The sequence below is a fragment of the Rhea americana genome, unplaced genomic scaffold (assembly GCF_003343005.1).
Source record: "Rhea americana isolate MKP2758 unplaced genomic scaffold, rheAme1 scaffold_12, whole genome shotgun sequence".
In the NCBI taxonomy this organism is placed as follows: Eukaryota; Metazoa; Chordata; class Aves; order Rheiformes; family Rheidae; genus Rhea; species Rhea americana.
In genome coordinates this window covers 3,626,092-3,649,683 of record NW_028185261.1, presented here as the reverse complement: position 1 = coordinate 3,649,683, position 23,592 = coordinate 3,626,092, and the positions used below count along the sequence as shown (strand labels likewise).

The 23,592-nt window shown below is 35.6% G+C and overlaps 1 protein-coding gene across 1 annotated transcript in view; it reads right to left on the bottom strand.

Annotated features, from left to right (window-relative positions):
* The window catches only part of CERKL (CERK like autophagy regulator), a 32,306-nt gene extending 8,914 nt beyond the window's left edge, over positions 1-23,392 (bottom strand). Inside the window, exons 1-4 of the mRNA XM_085321152.1 lie at positions 23,092-23,392; positions 14,314-14,445; positions 7,273-7,336; positions 3,791-3,933 (exon numbers count right to left, since the gene is read on the bottom strand). Coding sequence (XP_085177278.1) covers positions 3,791-3,933; positions 7,273-7,336; positions 14,314-14,445; positions 23,092-23,392 — 640 coding nt within the window. The remainder of the gene's footprint in view (positions 1-3,790; positions 3,934-7,272; positions 7,337-14,313; positions 14,446-23,091) is intronic.
* Positions 23,393-23,592: the final 200 nt, after the last annotated feature.

Below are 23,592 nucleotides of genomic sequence, written 5' to 3'. Positions count from 1 at the left end.
CTTTTAGACATTGCCTTATTTAAAAAGTCCTGGTCTGTAGATCTACAAACAAGGGATCATTGTCTCTTTTCTAAATGGGGCCATTTTTATTTTTGAATAATTCAAAAAGAAACCTACTACATTTCTCAAAGTTCTATAGGCAACTATACTATTATTATTATTTYTTTTTTTTTAAGAAGGAAGAACACTTAAGTAAACCAAGCAAATTGGGATTATGAAGTACTGCAAGAAACAGACACTGGTAGGTTCAAAGCAAAACGTGTCTGCTTTTTTTTTTCCTGGAAGACAGTCTCTTTAAAAACACGGAGAATGCTAACAGGAGATGTAGTTCATTAAGAATACTATAATTTCAATAATTTATATCCAATAACTGCTAAAAATATATTTTCCATATAATTTGAATTTTCCTTTCTGTACAATAAGCATAAAAGTGCAAGTCATCATTCTAATTCCAGATGTTATTTMACATGCAAAAACAGGTAAGCTTTTCAATTCAGTGACTATAAAATATAGTTCTATACAGATATGTTGGGACAAAATAACCTAAACAATTTAGCTTTAATCTAAAAAGCAGTTCTTACAAACTAACTGAAATATATGCCCAACACCCCTTTCTTGTTTAAAAGGCTCACTCCATTTAACCTCTAGATTCAACTCCTTTTGCTTAGTCAGTGAAATAGCTCAAAAGCAGCTCCTTGGCTTGCATTTTTACAACTCTAACTGACTTTTGTAAGAATTTCATTTTTTAAAAAAAACAACAAAGCGAGAATATTTTGGAGATGGAATAAGAAAATCTCTCTTCAAAAACACAGAAAAGGGTAAACGTGCAATCACAAGCAACTCAGATTATTAGAAGCCACGTACATTGAGTTTGCACCCTGTAAATGGACAATAGGGAAGTTGTTATTCTGAAGAAAAACAATCTATGTCACACAAGATCAAGCTAATAAAAGAACTCRGGGCAAAAAAAATACTTCTGAAGATCAGGCTCAGTATGTCTTAAAACGGGGATTCCTCATATAAGCAAACATAGTTTATCAATAAAGACAGCAAACAGGAAACAAATGACCTGGACTGAAGTCAATACCAATCTTCGTACTTGACTTCAACGAGAATTAAATCCCATCCCTACTAAACAGGACAGGCATAAGCAATTGCAGCCTTCTCCCAAGTCTGCAGAGCTCCCTGACMCGTGCAGAGGTAAACAAGCCAGAGACCGACTCCTCGCGAAACCGAACAGGCTCCCCCTGCGCTCCCAAACCTAAGCGCTGCTCGGAAAGAGCCCTTCCGCCGGCTGCGAACCTCGAGGGAGCCCGGCCAGGCGGCGGCAGCTCCCTCGCCTTCTCTCGAGGCACTCACACGCGTACGACGAAGCCTGCGCAGCGCTCTCGTCCCAAGGACGACCGAGGAACGCGTTAGAGCCTCGCCGCCCAGCTCCTACACACATGGGAAGCCCCAAAAAAGTTTACRAACGGAGCCAAAACAGTGAAAGGTAACGTACGGAAGATAATGCTGGCACGTAAGCTTTGCTGATTTAATTTTTTTTAAGCATTATTCATTTTCCCAAGACACCTAAACTTTTTCTCCTCTACATGAGCCCCRGAAATGTTTGCACATTTCCCAAGAAACGTGCAAAAGCCTCACAGTAAGGGCAAAGTATCTGCAGGCCAGGAAAAGCTGAGCAAGGTACCCCGCAGAAATGGGGGCGGTGGGAGGCAGGGAAGGGATGTCCTTGGAAGTGCAAGCACTTCTGCAGTACAATTAACTTAATTAACCAGACAACATGAATATTCATAAGCCTGCTAATGTCTCCCCCATCCAAACGGATAAACGTGATGTAATGACTTCCTAGTCAAGCATATCTAAAATTCTGATGAAAACTGCACCAACATTTTGGTTCTTTGCCTGAAATATCGCAGAAATTAACAGTCCCTCAGTAATACTTTGCTTTTGAATTAATTGGAAATCATGAATTATTTAAATGAACCATTCAGGACCAAAAAGGTTCTCCGTCGTCAGATACAGATTGTCTCTTATTCTGTAAGGACTGGACAGCTTTTCTAATGTCCTTCCAGGTTCCCCCCCCTTTTATCCGACTCCCCCTCAGTACAGTTTCTCAGCAGTAGTTCCCATAGCAACAACCACTCTTGCTAATGGCCAGCGGTACCACTGCAGGCTTCCCCACATCTGAGCCATTTGATTTTGACCGTAATAAGGCAGCTTGGTCTGCTAGCTCAATAGAGTACTCCAGCAGAAACACACTCCCCTCCGGACCTYTCTCGTCAGGAGGCAAACTGCTTCAAAAGCAGCTCCTTCTGATCAGGCAGGCTGCAACTTCACAATGCTGTTTTAACTATTTATAACAGAGGCCAAAATTCGAGATTTTAATCCATTCAAATAATGTAATCCTATAATATAGCTTCTYTTTCTTACTCAGCTAGAAAATCTTACTATTGAGTAAATAGATTTCTAGAGAAGAAAGATTAATCAACATTCAAGTTGTGTTTTTTTTCACAAACACAAATATCACACTTACCTATTTCTACATGATCACTTTTGGATAAGTGGGATAATTTTGGATAATTGTATATTTAATATTGAAATAAAATAAGCTTAAAGTTTGTGATATCTGCCAAGAAGTTTCTCACACCTACATAAATTGGTCTCACCATCTTGTAATGACTGCTTCCAGCTGTATGATAAACAGCATTCTTCTGGGCATACACGTCTGTCTTGATCACGAAACATTCAGCATTAATCTGAAGCATGTAAGTACTAACGAAGAGGAGCAGTGACCTAAGCACAGCCACCGAGCATGGAGCCAGGGCTGGAGAGGTTCTAGGTGACACCACCACCGAGACATCCACAGCAACTGAACTGACAAGTTAACGTCAAACTGCTGGCCYAGAACTTGTTTGCTTGGTGGTTTTCAGATTATTACACTGAATCATTTTCCAAGCTCAGCTTGAAAAAGCTGGTGTAATCTTGCATTTTAAAATTATCGCTCATTTTAGCGCTGCTTTTAGAAGTGTTTCATTGTTGCACACAATCTGTAAAGCAAAGCAAGTCAGGGCACCTAAAAAACTGCAACTTGCCAAGTTTGGAGTGACTTGCTTAATTTTTTTGTAGCAAATTGAAAAGAATGATTTGCTGTTCATCTGGCTGGATGGAATTTTACCTTACTAGATGTAGAGTTCTGAAAGCTACAAAATAATCACATTAACATCTACACCAGAGGAGACTGTCCATGCAAAAACACCCCTCCTCTTTTAAGGAAGTAATTGAGGCATCAGTGCAGACTTATCCTTGTCTTTATCTATTCTAGAGAAGCTTCTCTGCCTGGTCCAAATTATACTCTGAGAAAGGCAAGATAAAACAAGATATAAGTCAATGAAATCAGGCAACATAATGAGAAAAAAAGGGAAGATTTTTTTCAAAAAAGAGATGGTATTTCAGACCTGTGGAATACAGCTGTGTGTGCAGAACACATTTTCCTATATAATCCACAACAGATATTCCTGGGACACCATTTATAAATAGACTCTAAGCATGAATCCAACTGAGAACCTGCCAAGAAAACTGGAGGGAGAAGAGAAAACAAGGGTTTATATGAAGGAAATTCTACAAAACATGAAATCTAGTCATTTGTAATCAACCTAAATCACTAACTTCAGGCATTTTATTCAATAGCTCCCTTCAGGAACTGAAGCTTCAGTAGCCAAACTTCAAAACATACCAGAGGGATTTAAAACAGATGATTAACAAACTGTAATGGTACTTTTCACCTCACCCACTGGTATTACTCCAAGAGGAAGTGGTGCTCTGACAGGCCTGAGTACGTAGTCTGTGTCTTTTCCAGCATCTATCTGGGCTTTAAGTAGCAGACCATGAGCAACTTCGCTGACAGATCCATCTCCACCAACACAAACTACCCTATTACAAAACAAAGGTGACARACAGTGCAAGATAAATTGTTTCAAAGTTGATCAAACAAATGTAAGGTAGCTGTCACATCATCTACATAACAGTATTTCAAATAGCTAAAGATTATTGCTCTTTAAAATAAGTTAGGATTTCACTATCAGATCAATAAACATTAACTAACAGAGCACATGTATCCTTATTTCCACTTTCTTCTGAGTAGAAATAAGTATATTTAACAATTTATCTGTATCACACGTTATGTAAAACATATATAAGAGCACTGAACACTGGAGCCAAAGAATGAATCAGATGGTAGAGATAAGCATGTGCTCAAGTGCTTAAGTGAAAAGTTCTTTAAATCTTACAATACTGACCCATATAGGCTTTCCACAGCTTTTTAAATGCCATTCTAATAACAACTCAAATATTACAACAAAACTAAATACACTTTAAATTCAGCTAATCTCACATGCTACACAGGCAGTGAGGGATTTAGCAAGGTATAAAAACCTAGTACAAGCCATCCTGTGCATGAAGGTACTTAATCATCGCTTCTGGAGCATGTAATTGAAGTCTCACCTGTTATGGCAATAGAGAGGAATGCATTTGTCTGTAAAAGGTCTGTTACAGCCAGTGTCTTTTTTATTGTTATCTATTTGCTTTAAGCAACTATTAAGTGATTCTCTAGATCACTACGTATTAAAGTTGATGGTCTTTCTACAGTTAAAGGTTTTTGTAAATACGTCAGGTTTACTTTAGAAGACGTTTATTTAAAGTCTCATAAATCTGAATGTGGTTGTAAAACTATGCCCAATAATTAAAATAGATAAAACTGATAAGCTCTTTGTAAGAAAATACTCATGATGTTATTATATTGGATTATCTCAGCTTCTGTAATATTTTTCTTCAGTTCCTGTTATTATTTCCTAATTACTTCTTCATTTCTAAATTTTCAGGAGTCTAGCTGAATACAGCTCACATCAAAAAGGGTAAGACTACAAAAACAGAAGTTTGGAGGACCCTCTCTTCCTGATCATTAACAGTAATCTCCTGTTGTTTGTCTCGATTCTAGTTCAGTTATAGTTTGATATCAAGGCTTAAAAGTCTGTGGCACTGCAGCAAACCCAGGAATTTTTGTAAGCTGAGAAACTGTCCACCTGCAGGGACTTAAAATTTTTGAAAATGGATATATTTTATTCTGATTCTGGGGGGCTATGTTTGTTGCTGTTGAAAACAGAGGTGGAGTCAGAGGAACATCAATAACAAGAAAAAATTACACTCACTTTMATTTTTATTAATTTAACATTAATCTTGCCTTTTTTGGTCAGAATTAGAGATCTGACCAAATCAACACAAACCTTTGTACACAAACAGTTGAAAGTCTTGAGCAGACAGATTTGACTAAGACCTTCAAGACAGTTCCTTCGGGGAACAAACATCTGCCTATCCATCGGGTGACAAGTTTCTTAATCAACTGTGCACGTGTCTAACCTGGGATACTCCTTTAAAGAAATCTGCAATAGCTGAGGTTCCTGATTATGGAGGAAATCCATGTACATATATTGTCTATTTCTGTCACAGCGCAAACAAGCAAATGTAGCTGGAAGAGCAGCATCACAACCACACTCTCCATATTTGCCACCAAGGTGTGCCGCAGTGGCCTATGAGCTTGCAAAATTTAGTGGGAGTTTGAAAAATTGGAGAATATAAACCAGCCAGCAATAGCACTGACAATATTTATAATAAATTAAAAAATTTAAACATAGCAGTATTACTTACAGAGAGCACTGAGACACAAATATATAAAACTTCCAGTTTTACTACTGCAAGTAGTAACCTTCCAGTCTACTGTTATTTAACATGTAAAGAATCAGAGTGAATTTCAGAGTGAAATTCAAGACTAGCAATTGTATTTTGCTATACAGCTCACCTACTAGAACCAACAAAAATATCTTCTGATAATAAAATCTAGTTAATTGCTGCATAAGAAAAAGAAAAAGAAAAAGAAAAAGAAAAAGAAAAAGAAAAAGAAAAAGAAAAAGAAAAAGAAAAAGAAAAAGAAAAANAAAAAGAAAAAGAAAAAGAAAAAGAAAAAGAAAAAGAAAAAGAAAAAGAAAAAGAAAAAGAAAAAGAAAAAGAAAAAGAAAAAGAAAAAGAAAAAAGAAAAAAGAAAAAAGAAAAAAGAAAAAAGAAAAAAGAAAAAGAAAAAAAGAAAAAAGGAGCCACTTACACAAAATGATCAAAAAAACAGCTCTGTTCCCAAAGCTATTCATAACCCTGGCCTGTTTTTATATCAGCTAATTTAGAAAGCATAGAAATCTTTTCATCTCAGAAATTCTACCATAATTTTGACTTTAGGGTATGATAACCCTCAAGTCTTCCAGCTTCTACTGTTCCTCTTTCCCTTTAGTTCTGGCAAGTGGAGGTAAGTCCTGCAGGAGAACTACTCCAAGGACTTTACCCAATGATAAAAGATAAAATAAATAAAATATGACTCAGAGAAGGGATTCATGCAAGAAAATACAGTGCAGGCTTTCCYCTCTCCATCTTTATACCTGCCTCCAAGGACAAACCAGTTCCCCAAATACTGCCCCAAAAGACTCATCTTAAACTGAAATAAATTATCCTTAGAATTTGTAATATGTATTTACATTTTCAAATATACTTGCTCACCCAACTTTGTAAGACAGCTCTAGAACTACTAGAAATTTGTTAGGATCTTTAAGATGCTATTGTGTTTTACTTCTTGTATGGCTTACTGCATACATACAAAGAAAAAAAAAAGAGAAAGAAAACAAGCATTCAAGTAACAGTTGTAGCAACTGCTGTTCAGACTTCCACAGTACACAAAACTACTCTTATTATTGAATCTGCTCCCAGTAAGGTTAAAAAAAAAAGACTTCAAAGATTGCAGGATTGATCCATATGTCTGCACTTTAAGTGTCTGAGCATGTAATTCCATTTCTGATTTCAAGTAAGCCTTTCTTTTTTTAAGGCATTCAAGTTGCTTCTGGACAGAACATTCTCTTTAAGAGCCTTTTGCATGGATGGAGTGAAATACACAGCACTTCTGTCATTCTTGAAGTAYGGAAGCCACAGCTTTCATGAAACACATTGAAGAAAGCTTTACATTTATTAATTGTTTTTCAAGAAAATTACAAATAGATGTGTATGCCTGAAAGTGATAATTATAAAAACCCCACAACGTCTAATGGGAACTGCTTTTCTCAGTCTTAATATATATCTGAAACAGTAACTCATGAAACATCTATTGGCATAGTTTTGGATGRAATACAAACAAAAACTAATGCTACAGGATTTATTACCATTCCTCACAAGTCAACTTACCCATCAAATGCCTGGAGTTCACATTCTTTAAGTACTGAAAGAGCATGTCCTTCATATTCAGTTACTGTGGAAAGTAACATATTYAAGTATTAGAAGAATAAGTAACATAAGAGCTTTTATTTTAGTCCTTCTAACGTAAGGAATATGCATAAAATCCGTTCAGAATTTATTTTTAATCATTAAGTATGTTGAAAGCAGGAGAAAGTATGCATATTCTACTCTTACATTAAGACAGACATGATGTTAATACTTAGCTGAGACAAAACATATGGCTATTTGGTACATTTAAATTTAGAGAATTAAAGAAAATGTTTGTTGCGTCAAAATAGAAGTTTTAGCATGACAGTTGGTAAACTTCAGGAAAATGTATGCCTACCCTCAGTTAAGGCTGAAATATTTCACTATCAATCGAATCTAATTGCCTTTGTGTTAGGATATGCAAATTGCTAAAACAAAAAATACGAGGAGTTAAACATAGAAATATGAAATCAAGCCAAATACCAGTGACAACAGAATATAACACAGAGAGGAAGGTGGCACAAGTACACACCAGAGTTCATAGCCTCTGGAGGAAATGAATCTGTCACTCCACATTGACGTCTCCGTGTTTGTTGATACCCTATACAGTACTGCAAATGCCAGTGAAGACAGGATAAACTGGCATACTACAGATGGCACAAAGCATCGTAACTACATTTAGCATTTTCTAGGCCAGTTCTGCCAGAAGAGACAGCCCAGCTGCATCCACCCATCAAAGAGTTTTGCTGACTGACATGACACTTGCAGATGGATTTTTTGTGTAAGAATGTGCATCATTATATGCAAAATTACATTAATCTTTCATGCTTGTCTGTCCCTGGTGCTAGCATATTTGAAGCCTTTTCTCCAGTGTTTCTAAATATTGTTAAAATTATTAGCCTCGGTGTCTAAAACAATCATGCCATATCCATACCTGTTATAGTGTAGTATTTCTACCAACTACTCAAATGCTCAAATGGAGAAAACTTAAGTTATTAAAATGCTCAAATGGAGAAAACTTAAGTTATTAATTTCGTGTGTGTGAGAGAGAGAGAAAGAGAGAGAGAAGCGTATATAGAGAACATTCATCAACATCAATGGTCTTCTGTAAAAAAAAAAATTACATAAGTGATATAATTTGCTACACTTTTCCACAGTATTCAACTGTGCATTAGCAGATAACTTTAAAATCTTCCAAACTCCATTAACAAAGTTGTAGTTTTTGGTATTCCAGAAACTCTGGAGTAAAAATTAGAGTTATTTTAATAATGAAGTTAGAAAACTATCATTTTGCTAAAGAAACATCTATCAGTAAAATAGCTTTCAGGAATTATTTACAGAATTACTTTCATGCAGGACCTCTTCTGGAAGATAGGACAGTATTTAAGATATCACAGCATTCTGCCTTCCTTTTAGAGATAGGAACTAACCCTTTAGCAGCATCTGTAGCATGTGAAAAAAGTGACTGATAAAACTTTATATTGTGTGACTGTAGTCTGCAAATTCAGAAAGGTTCAAACATCTTACTATCATATTATAGTGAAAGAAAATCATCCCATGAAAACATATAGTTGGCAGTCAAATTACATTGTACTCCTAACTAAATGTTCATTATGTTCATTTAAAAAAGAAACAATTAAAATGGTAAATATTTTATTTTGTAAAATAAAACATGTGCAGAGGCAAATTATGCCACAAAAATATTTCTTAAGGCTTTTTTCCAGCCATTTCTAATGCCAACATTAATTGAAAAGAACATTTGAAGTCTCAAACAATAACAGAGGAGGGCATTGACTGTGTATCTTATCTGAACAGGGTCATGTAATCCAAAACATCACAACAGCGTRTTTCATGCAGCCAATAAAAAACCTGAAAGTTTAATCCCTGCATAAAGATAGAAAAGCAACAGGCAATTAGTTTGACTCTTCAAGATGTGGGACAGTTCCCTGTGACATGTATGAATACTGCCACTCTGGTCACGGACTAATGCCAATAGGATTAAAACAACTAGTGAGAAAACAGATTAACCGGTGCTAACAGTTGCAGGGGGAAAAAGAGTGTATAGCAAGGTCAAACCGATGCTGTTGGCCCAAATTCTGAATTATTCTTTTGTGTGTGTGTGTGTGTGTGTGTGTGCACGTGTGCGAGAGAGAGAGAGAGTGTGTGCGACAGCGAGAGCCTCTGTCTTAAAAACAGAGGAGGAAGAGGGAGGGAGGAAGGTGGCTATTGCTTTTGCCTAGACCTCCAGCTTGTTGTACATAAACGGGAGCAGGAGACTCCAAATGAGGAAGAGAAGCGAGACAGCTTCTTCTGACAGCTAGGAGCCAGTTGAAGTTACTTTATTTATTCTTCTTAAGTTCCTGTTGAGACTTAGCAAAACTGTCAGATATTTCTAAAATCCTGGCTCCAATTATCAGTATTTGTCTATACTTTTAGTATCCCAAATTTAGAGAAAGTTTTTGTTGAACTTGATTTTCAGAATAGTTCGCTATTCTTCTCCTAAAAGTTATATCCCAGTTGCAGYGCTCAAAATTGCCAAATTCTTGAAAGACTGTATAAATATGAGGTTTTAAAAGTTGCTTAGTCCCTTACCTACTGCTAAAGYACTGTAATTATTTCACACACAAATTCGTTACTTAACATTTTGTATTGCATTGAGTACTTCTGGGATATGTTTTTTTTTCCCAATGTAACTTAAAACTTGTGGTTAATTTTACTACTATGACTAGAAGTCAATACACCTGGAGTGCACAAAATATTTTGGCAAAAAAAGATATTTAGGGAAGGTAAATACTATATCAAAACTCACTTATAAACTGACATGCCTTTTGACTGCGGTATATTCTTGTGCAAGAAGGAACATCGCTACACCAAATTTGTAGAAACAAAAATTTCAACAAAAGTTGAAATGAAAAATAAGCTCTGGTAAGCTTTATCATGTGCAAACTAAAATATTAAGTAGTAGTATCAACAGTCAGCTATCAAAATACAAGACTGGACGAAGAGAGTTCTGGGGTGGTTTTGTTTTTTGAGTTTTTTTTCATTTGTTTTCTTAGTAACCTTTAAGACTTGCCTTATGTATGTGCTTGAATTTACTTCAGAAATTCAAATTTGCACTATGATTTTTGAAATTGAAGCTTTAAAAATGTATATGTGTAAAGTCTAAAAGTAAAAACAATCTTCAGTGTAAAGACTAGAGTGAAAGCCTTCAATTTTTAATACCTAATACACTTCTGTACAGCATTGTATGTAAATACTGGTAATCCTCCAGAACGTTAGTAATAGAGACACTCGTCACAAACAAAATCCCAAACAATTGAGGAAAAAAACCCATTCCATTTACTTAAAATGAGTCACTCAGTTTTATTAGAAGAGGGTACCAATGAACATTTTTTTTTTTATTATGCAGTTCATAATTATGCACTTCTCTTTAAGCACTGACTACTAATGTAGTTTTCTCATTTTGCCTGTAGGAGGAGTGCTAGGCAGCTAATAAGCATAGTGCTACTTGGATACTGCTAAAATAACCTTATTTTCATGATAAGCCTTTAAATACTTACCTGGCTAAAATCAAAAGTTTCTTTTCAAAATCAAGAAAAAATAAAAGTTTTAAATTGRTTTTCTTCAGTTACAAAAAGCAGTTTTAAATCCAATGATATTCATAATTAATATTAAATTGCATGAATCAATCTATACAACTATTACTACAGATTTGGCTTATTCTTTCAGCTTTAAGATTTCAGATGACATTACACAGCTAAAATGGTAATGTTGTATATGTTGATGAGAATGCTGCCTTTAAAAAAAGTTTAACAAACCAAGTTATGTCCACAGTAAAAATAATAATAAAAAACCCCACTAACCAGTAGTAGAGAAATAAAAGACAGACAGTTTTTAAATAGTTACTTCAAATAAAACAGCTAATTTAGAAACATGACATTCTGAGTTAGTCATCTCTTACTGAGGTTTGCACCACTAAAAAAACCRTGACCAGACAAGGCTACATTCAATTTTTAAGAAGGCAGCATTATTATTAATCTGCTTACACCATCATCTGTGTCTTGCAGGTGAAATATACATCTATGTGGCATTTAAAAYTTATATAAAGCTGCTGACGTTGCCTTGTCTCCTTTTTTCTTTTTTTGAGAGAGAAAAGATTAAGAAAATCTGCAGTTAAGAAAATACCACTATTTCCAGAGATCAAACTCCTTTTCATGCTCATTCTTGCGGGTCAATCTTTAATCTTCAATTGATTTTACATTAAATTATGGGCTGAAAAATTCTAAAATACACATACACAAATACCAAAAATAGCAAGGTGAATTTCATACACAAACACTYCTGGCTTACTTATAAGCACAACAATTTTAGTCCTGTTAATTCAGTAAGTCACGATTTCACAAAAAGTTTAAAGGACAACTATAGGATTACCCATCTGACTTGCACTTTGTCTAAGCTAAAAACGATGATTTTTCAAACCAATTATGTAGGAAAAAGTSTTTTGGTTAAAATATCTTGTACCAGTTTACGCTTCACAAGGATATGAAATACATAACCTAAGAGGAGCAGCAATGTATTAAAGGGAATTATATTATGAATGTAAAATTATTTGTAAAATACTATATACCACTTCCCTGTAAATATGGTGCGGTTTGTGACCAAATTTGATGCCGCTTAAGTATCAGTCTCTTCAAAGAGGGGGGCAGAAGTAATAAACAGATTATTAACATTTTACATTTTTTTACTTCACTGCTTTAAGAAAAGAATATTTTAAGAAATATAACAGGGAAACAAAAAGTTAATSAAACAAAATAGCCAAGGTGTAAATTAAATGAAGGATGAAGCAGACCTTMGGCAGAAATTGGGGCCTTAAATCCAAAACTGCTATCTGAAATCCACTGCTGATCAGAGGGCAACATCACTAGAGCACTGAACCTATACCAYAGTGTTCTCCAGACACCAGCTTGTGCCACCACACCTCAGGAGAACCGCCCTTGTCATCACAGGACTTAATCAGCTGGGCTTCCAGGCTATCCTTGAAACTCAGCCAGAATCCAGAAATAATCCAGATAAGCCCCTCTTACGCTGTCAGACCAATAGATATTCTCAGAAGAAAAGTAATATACACTTAAAGAATATGGTTGATTACAAAATGCAGCTGCATCATGACTTCTCTTAAGAAGGATCTGCCCAAGTAAGAACAAGCAGAACTGTCCCCTCTGCACAACAGCCCACCGGTTATTTCAGTCGCCAGTAGGGTCAGTGGTACCAGCCCAGCTCCCTCTTTCTTCCACCACACTGCTTACCTCTCGGAGAAGTGCTACAGCCACGAAGCTATGGCTACAGGCCTTCTCCTTCCTCCATCCACTTTGTAACTTGGCACTCAGATTATTAGGTCCAGAGAAAAGAAAATGATCATCTACATGTCCCACTGACAGAGCACCCTAAGTGGGACATGTAGATCCCTATATTCCAGGAGTTAAGAGACTAATCTCCAGCCCTTTACTCACTTCTGCAGACAGAGCCCTAAATATTAAGACAGACCCTGATTACATAAAAGGACCTAACCCTAAGTCCTCCTCTCTTCCCTTGCTATTGTTTTCAAAGCAGCAAGTCGTCTTCTGTCCATAGTTAGCACTGTGGTGCTACAGTCTGCTACGGCTACTCATCTTTTATAAGAGACCAAGGTACTTTTTCAAAGTTGCATCATTTGGCGTTAAGTTAGTTCCAGATGTCAATCACTAACTTACAAGGAATGCAAGTCAGRCTTTCAGAAGGAGCTGAGCAACAGATCCCAGTTGTACACAGGACTAAAGACATACTTGCACACCGGTCCCAGTGCAGAGACAAGGGTGTGCTAAAGGCCCACCCTTGGCTACTTCTAGGCGCAGCACACCGATACAAGGCAACGGCAGTCACAGTCGGGGAGCTCTCCCACATACAAAAGTGCCTAATACAGGGGTCTGTATTTCATTCTATTGGCAAAATACTTTAAAGTTATCAGACTTGGCCCTACGCTGTTCTTAACTGGAAGTCTTTGTATTATCTGATTATTTGTAAATGCATTGTCTAGACCAAACAGGATTAAGGTTTGCCTTTTCCTGACAAGCCTTGCAATAGCATATATTAAGCTCTTTTCCTCCTGTATTCTCCATAAATAGCTTCTTGTCGACCCTTCTCTTTTTACTTAGAGTCCTAAGAATAATGTTCTAGGTATTCTGCAAGAATTTAAAGAAATGCTCAGAATAAGAAATGGATATGGTAACGAAGAAACTAGAAAACTAACTAAGTTGCCCTCAACATTTAAGGGCCTAAAGACATACACAAATCTGTAATGTTTTTGAGACTCTAAACTTATGAAAAGAATCACCATGGAAGGACCTAGATACTGTCTGGATCCCTTAACTATTAACTGAATAGAAGCAATAAATATTCCGCTATTCCCAATTGATCTTCAATATATTTTAAAAAAAATACTTTATGCTTATGTGATTTAGGAAAAACATCTAGTCGAAGTGTGACTGTTTTGAGGAAAATGATTAAATTTTTTAAAAATCCCCAAATTGTTGCTGGAAAACAAATCAACACTTTTATTACAACAAACCAACTGGCTTGTGTGACACATGGAGAGAAGTCCAGAGGAATCTCTGTCCCAATATACAACTAGCCTTCTGAAAGGGCACCCTTCGTAATTTGCCAGAACTCCACAACAACTCATAAGCAACCATACACAAGACTGTCAGAAATTAGATGTCTCTCCTCTTTTTATTCGCTGCTTACTTTAAAAGCACAAAAGATAATATATTACTTGTACTGATATCCATACAGGGAAGTTATTAAATGAATAATGGAATTACTAAAATCTTTTTGCTGAAACAAAAATATACTGCATTGTATTAACCACGGTTACAAACACACCACTTGCAGACAAAGCCAATAAGGATTAGCAGTAAATACAAATTGTCTTGCATGCCTAAGTACTAGTTTCAAGGAGGATTAAATTGCGCTTTTGAAGCAACTTACCCGTGACATCCGTTTTGATGCCTGCAAGCTTAAAAAGAGGTGCAACTTGTTCATAATAAATATGAGGGGCTTCTCTTTTGTGGCTGCTTGGATTAACAAATACTTTTAAGGATTTTGGTCTATTCTGAAAACCTAAAAATAAAACACAACATTTAAGAATACACACAACTCAGCCATTTCTATAGTTTAAGTTAATTTTTAATATTAAGAGCATTATTAGGATYTTACGAATATATAAATTACAGTCTGAAAACAGTCTCAACCTATTACTGGAAGTGTGCTATTTATCCTGAAGTTATAGTATGGTGCCCAAAGATCTGATTACTTGCATGTGCAGCTAATAGATAGTAAAAATGAATCATACTCTAACCAAAACATTATGAGAGTCAGAAAAAAATGCATGTCGCATCCTAGCTTAAAGCTGATACAGGAGTAGAATGAATGTGGAGCAGTTAGAGTGACAAAAAAAAAGTCTTAGTTTTAGAATTAAATGCAAAATGTTTTCTAGCAGATAAATGTCAATAATACCCAATAGAACTGATTCTACAAATCCAACACGTTCATTTTTCTAAAATTATAAATTATAAAATGGAAAGGAAATTTCCTCATCTTAAAAGAGGTCAGAAGAAATAAATAAAAATAAGAAATTTGGTGATATAATTCAAGAAATTATAGAATATATAGAATAATTCTAGAAATYATTCATTTTATTTTAAAAAAGATCAGTGACATGTAATTCTTGCAAGTGATGCAAATTCTGAACAAGTAACATTAATATTGCCATACAAGCAGTACTATGTCTTGCATGCTGATTCAATGATATTTCTTCTGTGAGAATAATTTTAGTATTTGGAATCTACTTTTTTTGTTGAAGAGTAAATAATTCACACAAAATAGCAGTAAGAATACTTTTCAAGTGCTCTTTTTTAGAATTCTTGCAATTGTCATGATTCACCGAGATTGACTTTGACCTATAAAAAGCAAGTGTTGGCATGCAACGCTACTGTTTCTTTGATAGTTATTTAAAAATATGAACAATTTTGTATTCAATGAATTCATGTATTAATTCTTATTTTGCCTTTAGTATCAGATCAAACTATCAGTTTCAGTCAAATGAAAACTGTATCTGTTGAATATGATGCTTTCAACGTTCAAAAAGAGTTAGTCATAGCCCATACCTCCAAAAGGAACCAAAAAAGAAAACAGTGTCCTGTCCTGTATAGAGCATCACTTCAATGTTTACAGGCACATCACCGTCAAGTGTTGCCTTGGACTTCATAAACCTATTTCTCACTCTACCTCAACACCTGAAAAGTAACAATTCCTTTGGGAAATTATAGTGAAATACTATTGCAGCAGCAAAGAACATATTCCTTAAGATCAAAATATATGAACACAATAAAAGCCGAATAGATTATTTTTTCAGTTATTTAAACATATAAAAGAATCTGGAAAGAAAAATTAGCACTTTTATCCAGCTGGTGTTGATAAATCCTGAAAGATTTCTTAAAGATACTGAAGAAAGTTTTCTGGACCAGTTTGCCACTACTATAACCTGAAAGCATAAATAAAACCAAGATTTCTAATCATTTTGATGGCAATATCATATACATAGTACCATGTCACTGCACAGCAAATTAACTGCAATGAATTTGGAGAATCTTTACTAATAGTCCTTAGTACCTACACAAAAATGTGTATCCTCTGGAAGTAAGCTACATATGCAGATGAAAAAAAGCAGTTAAGTAGAAACATATTCTCTATTTATGCCAAGCTAACAACTTTGTCAAGCAGTTTTAACATTAAGAGTTTGTTGATGTTAGTCCCTGGTTTTCAATTTGAAGTCACTTGCCCACATTATCTTTGAGAATGATTWAAAAAATATGATAAAACGATAAAGCTAAAGTTCAAGCTCACTAGCCATACGAGCTATACTTCCCCCACGCTTCCCCTCTGCAACAAATTTAGATACCAGAAGCAGAAAAACACAGGCAGTTTAGGAGCAAGGTAAACATTTTTCTTTAATCATGTTATGCTGAGGAGCTCTCTGTGATGTACCACCCCCTGTACATTCCACTGCCAACTGGGAAAAAACCTAAAYGGAAAAAGTTTAATCTTTGAACCACTGTTTATAAGTGTTTTATAGATACTGCTTCATATCCTGGATTTATTCTTAAATTTATTGTACCACTAAGAGAATAAAGAAGCACTAGACAAAAACCAAAGAGCACAACTATGAAATGACATTAGTAACTGAGATCCATTCCAAGGAATCTTCATGGAAAATTTGATTCTGTCCTTCCCCTCCCTATCCTTTGGAAAGGCAATCTAAGCCCTCGATACTCATCTTGGGGGTGGGAGGCAATCTGATCTTGGGGAGGGGATCAGCAGTCTGATCTTATTTTGAAGCTCACCTGCTCTGAGCAGGAGGCCGGAAAAGATCACCTCTAGAAACACTTTYAACCCAAATTATTCCAGGATTCCATGAAAACAGAAACGTAAGTACTGCAAGTACGTAATGCAGTACGCTTCTTAATCACAGCGGCTACAACAGAAATAAGGAAGACTACCTAGAACACAAAAGGTCCCAAAAACTATTAAAAATATACAATCACCACCATCAAGACTGTAAATTCTGGACATTTACTAAAAATCTGCTAAAGTAATACTGCAGTGTCTAAGACGTAAAGCTACGCTTATATTAACAAAAAAAACATCACTTCTGTGAATTTATAGCAGCCTAAACTGCTAGGAGAAATTGAACGCAGAACKACATGGATAAGGTCTTCTGATTTAATATAGGTGTGTTTTAGCCACATTTGTATGTGTGCTCTGATATTTCTCATCTTCTCTACAAGAACTTTTGCTCAGCTAGGCCTAAACGCTCAATTCCCTCCAACACCATGTGCCATAAAACCGCAGGAACTAATCAGAGTGTCCAAGATTTATAAGTAAAACATAATCCTAAACATAAATATACACTAATACATCTTACCATACACAAAGCAGAGGGGAAAGAATAGGAGAGTAGAGAGTTTGCAGGAGCAGGCAATGCTGTGAAACTAATGAATCCTGTTACCTAGATTGTGCCAGTTGCAATTAGTCTTCTGTTACTACAAAACAACCATTAGGTGAAAGCTGAAGGGGAAGAGTAAACATCAATACCTCACTTAAAATTGAACACWCAAAATTTAGAATTATTTTTGAGGCCCAAGTGGCAATAAAGTTTTTAAAAAAACATGAGCAGGTTAGAAAAAAAAAGTTTTTTTTTTTCTCCTAATTGGAAAGTCTGAAGATTTTTGAGGAAATTTAAATGGATTTTTCTGTTTTACTCTTTTACTAGACATTCAAAAAAAATTTAACAGTAACTGATTGTACATATCAAGCTATTATTGAAAAAGAGATTAGAGTTGATATATAAATCCTAGCGAGATTTTTCAAGAACTAAATGAATTCACAGGCTAAAAGTGTTATGATAGTTTCCTTACAACCTAAATTATTCTCTAAATATTGCTTTTCTTTTTCTTTTTTTTTTTTTAAGAAGGAACCATTATTTATAGGAACAAGTATCACAAACAAGGCATTCAATTAATATCTTTGAGAGCAGAAATATGGTGCACTACTGATGTAGTAGTTTTGTTTGTGCCAGACACGAATGATCGTAACAAAAATTATTTACCATTCCCAGTGTGCACTGGATATGTTACAGCACACTAAACAGCTAGATTTAATGAAAGAATCTACAAGATTAGTCAAAGATGAATTTTTGGCATCTATTAAAAAAAAAAAAAAAAGTATCTATATGAATGAAGTAATCTTCTTTACTACCGCCTGTAACCGATTTCAGCCTGCCAGCCTTTTGGGGCTCTCCTAYCTCACATTCTGTTATTGTTTTCGGTAGCTGCTCCGTTTGAAACGAACCAGCAATCTAAAGCAGGAAGGCCAACTGTTCCTCTAGTACTAACAAATGTGCTAATATGCACTAGTTTAAACTTGATCTATCAAGCGAAGCAGTGAACCATGAAGGGTGGTGGGTCAATCAGGGTGTTCTGAAAACAAAGGCTCGCAGGGCAGCAGAGACGCTACGCCCAGACGTACATCTGTGCTGTTTTCAGCTCTCGGTCCTATGGAAATGGGTTTATGTTACAAAAGTTAAGAGCCTGGAATCATGTCGTTATTACATACGTTTATAAATATTTTATACAACAATAAGAATATTATACTCAACGCAAACTAGTAACACGAACCAGATTTGTTAGGGTAACTATGGAGACACCACTGTTAATATTAACTAAAAAAAGTTAATGTTTAACATTAATGGTTTTAATTAAAACTTCATGCGTAAAGCTTGAGACACTCATATCAAATCCCACYGTGAGACAAGGCATGACAATAGTACATTCACTTAATGAATTTTTAGCTAYTTTATCATTTATTCTCAACAGTATTTATTGTACTTGTTAATTTACACACGCAGTTTTTAAAGTAAAACACTTCCAAATCAAAGGTTAACAAGTGTAAGTTCTACCACAGCTAAATTTTTCTTTCCGAAACAAGAAAACGGGCAAGCATTGCTGATTATCTATTTTCTCTTGTTTCCAGAGCTGTGTTAACCCTACAAGCAACCGCAAGCACTTGTATGCGCAGAGGATTCCAAATCAGTGAACCTCACTTACACAGCACATTCACTGCAAATGCCCGTAAGCGCAACGCGTAAGAGGTAACGTACACACGGAAATCAYGGGGTCAGGTGCATCACAGGTTTGACATGAGCTCAACAGCATACTAGGAACTGTTTAAGCTGCTGTTCAGGGATTTCAGGCCACCAGTTCAGAACCTTGGTTCCATAGGTGCAGGCCTTAAGATGGCAACAGTTATTTTAAACCAGTTTAATATGCACTATGCAAAAGATAGTAATTCTTCTGAACACCATGTCATTGAACAAGTTCTTTATACCTTGCTTTTGTTCAAATGCGTGCCTGCAAAGTTATGCAGAAAAGATTTAAAACTAGGAGGACAGTAACAAGTTTAATACTGACATTAAAAAAAACACGTGAGGACAGCCACTGTAAAATAATTCTAACTAACTATATCTAGGCACTCACTTATATGRTGACATGCTCTATGAAATATCACAATCTAGACAGACTTCAGACTGAAGTTTTCAGAATACAAATTCAAGGCAACAAAGGATACCCTTTATAAAAAGGGTAAGAATGAACAGGAAAAAGCATATAAGAAACATTCTAGTCAGACGCACAAAACGTAGTAAAAGAAGAATTGTGTATACAGCATTTCAAGAGACAGTTCAAATCCTCACTAGAACCAATCTCCAAGTGCAGCTAGATCATATMATCCTTGGTTAACTTGCTATTGTTGTTCATTAATATATAAGCATAAAAAACTCAAATCCAGTTAAAGGGAGATAAAGAGATATTACTTTCTGTTAATAGATATACATCTTTTAGTAATATTTAGCCATTATAGCAAATAAAAGTCCATGTTTATTGACAGTCATAGCAAAATATGTATACACACTATTTTGGTAACCCACTTGCTTTTGGTAAACCATCTGCCTTTAATTTGTTCCATCCTAAGAGTACTAAGAATCTGCACAGCTAAAATGCAACAGTTGATCAGAAAATTCACTTACTTAGAGTTAATACAAAAAAAAAAGGTACACATTTTAGAAAGATCACACAGTAACTTTATATAGAAGATCATAAGCAAACTGAAAAAGGAGTTGGAGTTCATCAATGAAGACGTGACCAGCACTATTCTGAAAACAAGTTGTAGGAAAAGCTATGAGAATTCATCACTGTTTCAAGCAGAGATATATCAAGGTACTTACTATGACTTTAATTACTGAAGAATCAATACAACTTATTTGTATTGTAAACTTTTAGCCCACACTTGTATCCCACTGGGAACTTCCTGCCAAAGTTTCAAACATTTTTAAATCAGAAGCATATTTTTGTGAATTACATTGTCACTGTACTATGGCTGTCTGAATTGCTGACGTCTCTCTACCATACTAAATGCAGAAAAGCTGCTGAGGATTTACGGATTTTCTGGATAGAAAGGCAGTTTAAATACATATTCGAGCTTCAAAATTCAACAGTGCAGAAAACTACTTTCTATTGTAGTTACAGAACTTAGAAAATGCATTTTATTGAATTATATGGGAGGAAAGGGTTGCTGTTCTGATTCCTAGTGACTCCTGAAGTAAAAAGGAAAGGAGGAAGAAAATACATTGTTTAGAGATCAAGAAAAACTTGCACACGGTTTAACTCCTAGAGAAAGATAAAACTGAACGAAGAACTAGAAAGAGCAACATTGCACAGAATGCTTTTTTTTCAGGTTCAGGTGGATTTCAATTAGAAAGCAATGAAAGAGAGACTGCACCTTGAAGTCAAGGCAACCTGAGCAGGAGATACTGCAGCATTTTCTGTGAACATATGGTATCACTGCTCCTGATGGATGGAGGGTAATCTGGGAACAAAACAGACATTTGCTCCTTATGCAAATGTCCTTGCCTTTATGGGTAGCTGGAGATCTGCAAGAATCTTGGCACTTCCACAGATTTAGATATTTAGAGATAAAGCCTTTCAAGAGGGTAAGGGAAGGCTTTTTTTTAAAAAAAAAATATACATTTTTACTTGGAAAAATCCAAAATAAATTGTAAGTAAACAATAGAAGCATGCACCATTAATATGTATGTTATTTTCTCTAATACCTGCTTTTGACAAAGTAAATTAAATAGAAGTAGAAATACAGTATAAATCACTATTGAAAGTGTTGTTGCTCTACATTACAGATGTGCAAGATTTGTATTCTGTAATCTTGTTTATATTAACAATTCAGCTGGAGTTTTAATAGTCTGTTGCAAGAAAGATTGTTTTTCTTCTGTAGTAAACAAACTCATTTATTATAGTCTGCAACAGACACACATTCTGGAGAAACATCAGACTGTTTTGGTTTTTTATTTTAAAATCACCAATGCACCATATTCACTGCCTTACCAAAACTGGTGGCATCAAGTTACAGTGAAGAGTTTAGGAGTTTTGTGTAGGTTCCCCCCCCCCCTTTTTTTTAAGGAAACTTACTTTCTTAAATTTGATACATCTTCTATGAGGGGGAAACTATTGTTAGTGGTTAACACAGTACCTTGAAACTAACATTAATCTAGGCAAACACAGAAAGGTATTTTTTTAAATAATATATTGCCCCTCATCACTAGTTAGTATCAATATACTTGATAGCAAGTTATACTCTCCCCCGTCCCATGATTCTAACACAGAAGAAAAATTGGCAAAGATAACGTTATTTTTTTGAATAGAAAATTTTTGAATAGACCGTTGTCCTGTAAAGATATCRGAGTACAAGAAGWACACAAAAACATTGTTGCCTTTTTACTGTTAGTGTACATCATGATAAATCTAATGGGTTTATATGCTTGGAAGATTTACCACATCTCTGATGTCCTTACATCAATGTGTTTCAGCATATACTCACTAAAGGTGTCTAATAGCCTGCTTTTAACACCTACAGAAAAGTTCAAAGTTGCAGCCAAAGTCCAGAACAGTTAAATACTGAAGACACAACAGTTAATAAAAATTATGTTACTGTTGTTCTAATGAGRTATCAAGTCAGTAATGACTATTACTTAACAGAGCCTTCACCTCATCCCCAAGGCTGCTTCCCACTAATGACAYTTTTCCTTAGAACCTTAGAGAATCCCCGGGACAAATTCTTCCCGGGAAGGACAGCCCTGGCCTAACCACGGCAACACAGCCCTGCCTGCGCCGCCTCGCAGTTAACACAGCGGTAATGCTGTAGCGATAACGAGAACACAGCTCTTACTGCTCTCCCAGTGGCCTAGGGAACTATCGCTCCAGCTACCCGCAGCAACCGAGGCCGCTCAAAGCGTACTTTCYGCACGCGTTCCGTGCTCTGCTGTCTCGTAGCTCAAATATTTTGACCGAGAGCATTTCGAGTTTCTTGCACTTCTGTTCTTCCCATGTCCTCCCCCCTCAGAAGGGGGAGTATGCGCTGACAACCCCCAATCCTCCCCCCAGGAGGGAATTTTAGAAGAGCTGACAAAACAGACAGGAAGAAAGTGTTCATAAACATATTTTTTTAAAAATGAAAGTTCCAGTTCTCCCCCTCCGCCCCACTGGTTGTGATTATCTGCTTTTCTCTTATGTACCTTCTAGGAGGAGTCTGCTTTAGCTCACTGACACAACTGTCTACACAGCTCCTTAGCTAAGAGAGACTAAGAGTCCTATGGAGCCTGAAGACCATTTTCACCTGTGAACTTAAGGGAAAAGCCTCTCCCACTAGTCTCTTAAAGAATCAGTGTGGCTATCAAGTGGGAGCTCCTGAACAGCCACTAAAGAGTCCCAAAGACTAACTGTAGTATCATTAAATGTAYTATAATTCTGAGCAGAGATCAATATATTTCTTTAAGAAATAGATTTATCAGAAGACTCTTCAATTGGAATATAGTAAGCTACTTATATTTTACAGTGTTTGAGCAATTCCAAGCATAGCATTAACTTGTTTAATTTTTACAAATGCATTAGTCAATTTACTATTGTCACTCTAAATTTTAGTTCACTGCATAAAACTTGAGTAGTAAAGAATACTTCCCAGCAGTATCATTTACACTTTTAGTACCATATTTATGTTTTTCTAAGCTTCATTCAATCCTATGTTTAGCCAATAGAAACAAGTCTGAAATCATAATAATTAAATCAACCCCAATTGAGTACTTACCATTCAAAATTTCTTTCAGACATCTAAACCATGAATGGCAATGATCTTCGCTAAAGTTATGTAAATGGATAGCACAGTCTGTCAGTTTATTTTCTTCTTTATTCAAGCATTTAAAAATTGTGATACCCAACAAAGTGCCACCTTTTTTCTGTCCTACAAAACGACGACGTTTCAGTTTTACTGAAAAAACATCTTTCATTTCAATAATTTCCTCTTTAACCTGTAAGGCTGTAACAGAATCACCTGTGGAGAGGGGAAAGAAAAAAAAAAGAGAAAAGAAAAAAAAAAGCATTATCAACATGATTRGGAGTAATATTGTAAAAACTATATATAGCTATTTTAATGTCTTCTTCTGTAGCTTCCTTCATTGCATCTACTTCCATCTACATTGCAATTTACTGAACATCTCTGGCATCAGTCACTAGTCTTGTGTTTTACCAATTTTCTATTAGTTAGGTTTCGAATCCAGCTACACAAACATGATTTCAAAGAAGATATTTA